This window comes from Orcinus orca, chromosome 12 (assembly GCF_937001465.1).
Source record: "Orcinus orca chromosome 12, mOrcOrc1.1, whole genome shotgun sequence".
NCBI lineage: Eukaryota > Metazoa > Chordata > Mammalia > Artiodactyla > Delphinidae > Orcinus > Orcinus orca.
This window is the reverse complement of record NC_064570.1, coordinates 33,121,315-33,128,792: the sequence shown is the minus strand read 5'-3', so window position 1 is coordinate 33,128,792 and position 7,478 is coordinate 33,121,315. Positions and strand designations below refer to the sequence as shown.

At 37.7% G+C, this 7,478-nt stretch overlaps 1 protein-coding gene across 1 annotated transcript; it reads right to left on the bottom strand.

Annotated features, from left to right (window-relative positions):
• Positions 1 to 3,748: 3,748 nt before the first annotated feature.
• On the bottom strand, positions 3,749 to 6,803 carry LOC101290418 (ras-related protein Rab-6A-like). The gene has a single exon (XM_033407544.2). The coding sequence runs from the start codon at positions 6,360 to 6,362 to the stop codon at positions 5,736 to 5,738; it is 627 nt and encodes a 208-aa protein (XP_033263435.1). The 5' UTR covers positions 6,363 to 6,803; the 3' UTR covers positions 3,749 to 5,735.
• Positions 6,804 to 7,478: the final 675 nt, after the last annotated feature.

The following is a 7,478-nucleotide window of genomic DNA, read 5'->3' as shown; positions in this document are numbered from 1 at the left end:
GCAGATTTTTCATTATGAATGGTGAAAGAGCTAGTTGGCTTTTGGTACTCTACCTTGGTCAGAAGCAGAACTCCTAAAAATCTATGTATGTAATGGAAAAGAAAATAATTTAATTTCTTTTTTTTTCTTTAAAATGTGATGCTTTATTTATTAATATAAACTTGATAAATATTCATTCTCTAACTTAGGAGGTAGAGAAATCAAGCTGATAAATTGTATTGCTAAAATAGTTTCTATAAATTTGTGTCAGCTTGATCTATTAATTTAGTAAGAAAATTAAAAATCTTAGATGGTGAATGTTTGCATTATGAGGCTTTGTTAATAAGCATTTAAGTTTAGAACAGAACAGTACTTCTGATAAAATGAACCTTTTGTCCTTTAGTAGTGACCCTCTTGCTCCCTGACAGCGCTTTGTTTCTTAAAGAATAGCCTCATATTAATATAGCAACAGCAACATTCTTTTGCTTATATTTGACTAGGTATCCTTTCTTTTTCTTTTTGACTTTCAAGCTATGTTTTTTTTTTTTAATATATATATTTTTTACATCTTTATTGGAGTATAATTGCTTTACAATGGTGTGTTATTTTCTGCTTTACAGCAAAGAGAATCAGTTATACATATACATATGTTCCCATATCTCTTCCCTCTTGCATCTCCCTCCCTCCCTCCCTATCCCACCCCTCCAGGCGGTCACAAAGCACCGAGCTGATCTCCCTGTGCTATGCGGCTGCTTCCCACTAGCTATCTATTTTACGTTTGGTAGTGTGTATATGTCTATGCCTCTCTCTCGCTTTGTCACAGCTTACCCTTCCCCCTCCTCATATCCTCAAGTCCATTCTCAAGTAGGTCTGTGTCTTTATTCATGTCTTACCCCTAGGTTCTTCATGACATTTTTTCCCCTTAAATTCCATATATATGTGTTAGCATACGGTATTTGTCTTTCTCTTTCTGACTTGCTTCACTCTGTATGACAGACTCTAGGTCTATCCACCTCATTAAAAATAGCTCAATTTCATTTCTTTTTATGGCTGAGTAATATTCCATTGTATATATGTGCCACATCTTCTTTATCCATTCATCCGATGATGGACACTTAGGTTGTTTCCGTCTCCGGGCTATTGTAAATAGAGCTGCAATGAACATTTTGGTACTTGACTCTTTTTGAATTATGGTTTTCTCAGGGTATATGCCTAGTAGTGGTATTGCTGGGTCATATGGTAGTTTTATTTGTAGTTTTTTAAGGAACCTCCATACTGTTCTCCACAGTGGTTGTATCAATTTACATTCCCACCAGCAGTGCAAAAGGGTTCCCTTTTCTCCACACCCTCTCCAGCATTTATTGTTTGTAGATTTTTTGATGATGGCCATTCTGACTGGTGTGAGATGATATCTCATTGTAGTTTTGATTTGCATTTCTCTAATGATTAATGATGCTGAGCATTCTTTCATGTGTTTGTTGGCAGTCTGTATATGTTCTTTGGAGAAATGTCTATTTAGGTCTTCTGCCCATTTTTGGATTGGGTTGTTTGTTTTTTTGTTATTGAGCTGCATGAGCTGCTTATAAATTTTGGAGATTAATCGTTTGACAGTTGCTTCATTTGCAAATATTTTATCGCTTTCTGAGGGTTGTCTTTTGGTCTTGTTTATGGTTTCCTTTGCTGTGCAAAAGCTTTGAAGTTTCATTAGGTCCCATTTGTTTATTTTTGTTTTTATTTCCATTTCTCTACGAGGTGGGTCAAAAAGGATCTTGCTGTGATTTATGTCATAGAGTGTTCTGCGTATGTTTTCCTCTAAGAGTTTGATCTTTCTGGCCCTACATTTAGGTCTTTAATCCATTTTGAGCTTACTTTTGTGTATGGTGTTAGGGAGTGATATAATCTCATACTTTTACATGTACCTGTCCAGTTTTCCCAGCACCACTTATTGAAGAGGCTGTCCTTTCTCCACTGTACATTCCTGCCTTCTTTATCAAAGATAAGGTGACCATATGTGTGTGGGTTTATCTCTGGGCTTTCTATCCTGTTCCATTGATCTCTCTTTCTGTTTTTGTGCCAGTACCATACTGTCTTGATTACTGTAGCTTTGTAGTATAGTCTGAAGTCAGGGAGCCTGATTCCTCCAGCTCCGTTTTTCATTCTCAAGATTGCTTTGGCTATTTGGGGTCTTTTGTGTTTCCATACAAATTGTGAAAATTTTTGTTCTACTTCTGTGAAAAATGCCAGTGGTACTTTGATAGGGATTGCATTGAATCTATATATTGCTTTGGGTAGTAGAGTCATTTTCACAATGTTGATTCTTCCAATCCAAGAACATGATATATCTCTCTATGTATTTGTATCACCTTTAATTTCTTTCATCAGTGTCTTATAATTTTCTGCATACAGGTCTTTTGTCTCCTTAGGTAGGTTTATTCCTAGAAATTTTATTCTTTTTGTTGCAATGGTAAATGGGAGTGTTTTCTTGATTTCACTTTCAGATATTTCGTCATTAGTGTATAGGAATGCCAGACATTTCTGTGCATTAATTTTGTATACTGCAACTTTACCAAATTCATTGATTAGCTCTAGTTGTTTTCTGGTAGCATCTTTAGGATTCTCTATGTATAGTATCATGTTATCTGCAAACAGTGACAGCTTTACTTCTTCTTTTCCGATTTAGATTCCTTTTATTTCCTTTTCTTCTCTGATTGCTGTGTCTAAAACTTCCAAAACTATGTTGAATAAGAGTGGTGAGAGTGGGCAACCTTATCTTGTTCTTGATTTTAGTGGAAATGCTTTCAGTTTTTCACCATTGAGGACGATGTTGGCTGTGGGTTTGTCATATATGGCCCTTATTATGTTGAGGAAAGTTCCCTCTATGCGTACTTTCTGCAGGGTTTTTAATCATAAATGGGTGTTGAATTTTGTCGAAAGCTTTCTGTGCATCTATTGAGATGATCATATGGTTTTTCTCATTCAATTATTTAATATGGTGTGTCATGTTTATTGATTTGCATATATTGAAGAATCCTTGCATTCCTGGAATAAACCCCACTTGATCATGGTGTATGATCCGTTTAATGTGCTGTTGGATTCTGTTTCCTAGTATTTTGTTGAGGATTTTTGCATCTGTGTTCATCAGTGATATTGGCCTGTAGTTTTCTTTTTTTGTAGTATCTTCGTCTGGTTTTGGTATCAGGGTGATGGTGGCCTCATAGAATGAGTTTGGGAGTGTTCCTCCCTCTGCTATATTTTGGAAGAGTTTGAGAAGGATAGGTGTTAGCTCCTCCCTAAATATTTGATAGAATTTGCCTGTGAAGGCATATGGTCCTGCACTTTTGTTTGTTGGAAGATTTTTAATCACAGTTTCAATTTCAGTGCTTGTGGTTGGTCTGTTCATATTTTCTATTTCTTCCTAATTCAGTCTTGGCAGATTGTGCATTTCTAAGAATTTGTCCATTTCATCCAGGTTGTCCATTTTATTGGCATAGAGTTGGTTGTAGTAATCTCTCATGATCTTTTGTATTTCTGCAGTGTCATTTCTGTAGTGTCAGTTGTTACTTCTCCTTTTTCATTTCTACTTCTATTGATTTGAGTCTTCTCCCTTTTTTTCTTGATGAGTCTGGCTAAATGGTTTATCATTTTGTTTATCTTCTCAAAGAACCAGCTTTTAGTTTTATTGATCTTTGCTATTGTTTCCTTCATTTCTTTTTCATTTATTTCTGATCTGAGTTTTATGATTTCTTTTTTTTTTTTTTTTTTTTCCATATTGAATTGATATTTATTTCAGGACATGCCATGTCAAAATAAAACAAAAGAGTCAACCCTTGCCTTTAACAATAATATTGTATTATAAAAGCACTTTACAACTCCATCCCGTCTTTGAGTACAAGTTACTGGGGTATGTGGGCTAATGATTATCTGAAAGCATTTCTCTATTCAGACCCATAATCCAAGTGCTCTCTGAATATTATAAGGTTGGACAATAAGTGGGAAGTGGAGGAGGAAGAGGGGAAGGAATAAGGTTCTCCCAGTTAAGGGTTTTGTTGCAATGAGGGGATGAGGAAGTATGAAGATATTTTTGTTGCCTTTTCATCCTTATACTGTGTTAAGTAATGCTTACAACATAAATTCAGCAGGCTTTTCCTGAGCTGTAACTCAGAAATTTTCTTCCTGCAAACAATGTATTTACAAATGTATTTATTAACTTACACAGCAATCTCACAATAACTAGTAAAGATTAAAATGGTGCACTCCTAGTATATTTGTTTGCAGTGTTTTAAGGGAAATACATATTGCCATTGTTATGAAGCTCTAAATAAAATATCTAAAAATTGAAAGTAGTTTTAAAAAAGGCAAAGAAATATCACCAAAGAAAAAAGATTAATTGTAGCTTAAATATAAAATTAAATCACTAGTGAATTAAGCAAACTATACAGATCTAATAAAAAGCAAAACTGGATTGAGAGAACATAAAAAAATGCTGAAAAATAAGGCATAAATCTGCATATTAAGTTTTATTTTCATTCTCTCCTTTCCCTCTTCTATGTATGCTTTTTCAGATCTGCCTCTAGGGCTTATAAGAAAACTGTTTCCACTTTAAATTTGACCTCAATTGTCCTGGGCAAAGTATTTGCTATTCTCTTGAGGATTCTTTAGTTGGTAAGGTTTAGATATCATTGTTTCTACTAGTTACAGTAGTTTCGATCAAAGTGCCAAATTTAAATTCTTCCACTGGTTCTTCTTAAAGGAATTTGATTACTACAGTGCCTTGCCTGCACAGCATTTCAAAAAAAAAAGGAAGAAAGAAAGGAAGGAAGAAAGAAGGAAAGAAAGAAAAGGAAGACAGAAAAGGAAAACCCAAGAGAAATCTATTGCCTAAAAAAGTTTAGTTTTGTTTTTTAAACAAACAGAAGAACTCGATTTTGACAAATTTAAAATCCTGGAAGAAATAGATCTTAGAAGAATTAAATATTTAAAACCTGTTCTGAAGCACTTTTACTTTTCTCTCCCAGAGTCTAACATGTGAAAGAATCATTTGTTTTGGTCAGAAATATATTTTATGTTCATTTACTTGTAAGTACTCAGTATGTTCATTAGGACTCATTCTGAAGACACACCAGAACGCTTTCCTTATTCCAGCACTGCCTACCATGATAGTTGAGTTTTGACCTCAATTAAGGTCTAACTAATTTATATCAGTGCTTAAGAATAATTTTGGATATCTTGAGAGCAAGTGGTATTGCTAAAACTGAAGGATAATTCCAATGGGCTTGGTCTGACTACTGCTTTGCCCCCTCTTGTTTGTTTTGATGGAGGAAGGACTGGAATAGGAAATGGGGTAAAGAACAAGCAAGTAAAGTAGGGAGAGATCAAGTAGGTAGGCAAGTGCTGCTGTGAACAACTGCTCCTTAACCAAGCCACATACTGTTGAGATTTCCATCATTTTGAAGTACATTCTCATAACATTAAAAAGGAAACAAAAATGTTAAGAAAATGTATCTAATTTTTAAAGTTACCACTGGAATATGCTGCAATTGTTTGGCTTTTTGTAAAATATAAATAATGAAGACACTGACTTTTTTGTGCTTGTGAAGCTAATAGATCATCTCCAAGAGACAGGCAGCAATGCTGAATTGCAATACGTTATTACTGAAGGGAAAAGGTTCAAGCCAATATTCACACTGCAGTCAATGAAAGAGTAAGGGGGCCAAAGCAGTGAGCTTCTGGAGGAAAGTTGAAGATGCCATGGGGGATTAGCAGGAACAGCCTCCTTGGCTGACTGGTTGCTCCTGAGGCTTTTCCAGTTTTATGTCAATCATGTCTTCTCTGCTTCTGTCCTGTGTGCTTTCCATTCCAGGTAGAGCTGCTGCAACACGTCGGAAGAGCTGCTTTACATTATATCCTGCTTTTGCACTAGTTTCAATAAACATAACATTCAGCTCTTTGGCTTTCCTCTCTCCTTCCTCAATTGACACTTGCCTCTTGTCAGCAAGATCTGTTTTATTTCCTACTAGCATGATGATAACATCACTTCCTCTTTCTGTTCTGACATCATCAATCCACTTTGTAGTTTGCTGGAATGAGTTAACATTTGTGATATCATAAACAACAACTGCCACAGTGGAGTCACGAATGTAGCTAGGAATCAAGCTCCTGAACCGCTCTTGACCTGCTGTGTCCCATAATTGCAATCGTACTGTTCGATCCTCTAAGTACATTGTTTTTGATAAAAAGTCAATACCAATTGTTGCCTGATAGGTGTTGTCAAAACTGTCATACATGAATCTGGTAATCAGTGATGTCTTTCCAGCGCTCTGCTCCCCCAGGAACACCAGCTTGAATTTCCTCAGCGGATTCCCGAAGTCTCCGCCCGCGGACATGATGGAGCCGGAGGAGCTGCCGCCGCCTCAGCCCAGAGACCTCCCAGACCGACGCCGCTCCAACCGGTTCACGGGGAGGATAGAGGAAGGGTCGGCGCCGAGCTCTCTCGGCCCCTGCAGGGCCCGGCAGCGGAGCAAGGCTGGAGAACAAGGCTCCTCTCACAGACAGGCAGCCGTCGCCGCCGCCTCTCCTCGGAGTCGCCTAGCACCGAGCGAGGCCCGCAGCTGGGAAAGGAAGGAGGGCGGTGTCGGAAGCAGCCAGGGGTGTGCTCGGGGGTCCCGAGGCTAGAGCTGTTCCCCTCTCAGCACCCGGCACCGAGACTGAGGCGAGGGTGGCGGAGCCGGAGCCGCAGACGTGTCTGGGACCTCTCACACGTAGCGCTCCAGCTCCACAGCTGCAGCCACCGCAGCCCAACCTGCTGAGTGCGCGAGCCTGTGGCGCGGCGCTATGATTTCTTTCCTTCTGCTAGCTTTGGTGTTTTTTTGTTCTTCTTTCTCTAATTGCTTTAGGTGCAAGTTTAGGTAGTTTATTCGAGATGTTTCCTGTTGCTTAAGGTAGGATTGTATTGCTATAAACTTGCCTCTTAGAACTGCTTTTGCTGCATCCCATAGATTTTGGGTCATCGTGTGTCCATTGTCATTTGTTTCTAGGTACTTTTTGATTTCCTCTTTGATTTCTTCAGTGATCACTTCGTTATTAAGTAGTGTATTGTTTAGCCTCCATGTGTTTGTATTTTTTACAGATCCTTTCCTGTAATTGATATCTAGTCTCATAGTGTTGTGGTCAGAAAAGATACTTGATACAATTTCAATTTTCTTAAATTTACCAAGACTTGATTTGTGACCCAAGAAATGATCTATCCTGGAAAATGTTCCATGAGCACTTGAGGAAAATGTGTATTCTGTTGTTTTTGGATGTAATGTCCTATAAATATCAATTAAGTCCATCTTGTTTAATGTATCATTTAAAGCTTATTTATTTTCATTTTGGATGATCTGTCCATTGGTGAAAGTGGGGTGTTAAAGTTCCCTACTATGAATGTGTTACTGTTGATTTCCCCTTTTATGGCTGTTAGTACTTGCCTTATGTATTGAGGTGCTCTTACGTTGGGTGCA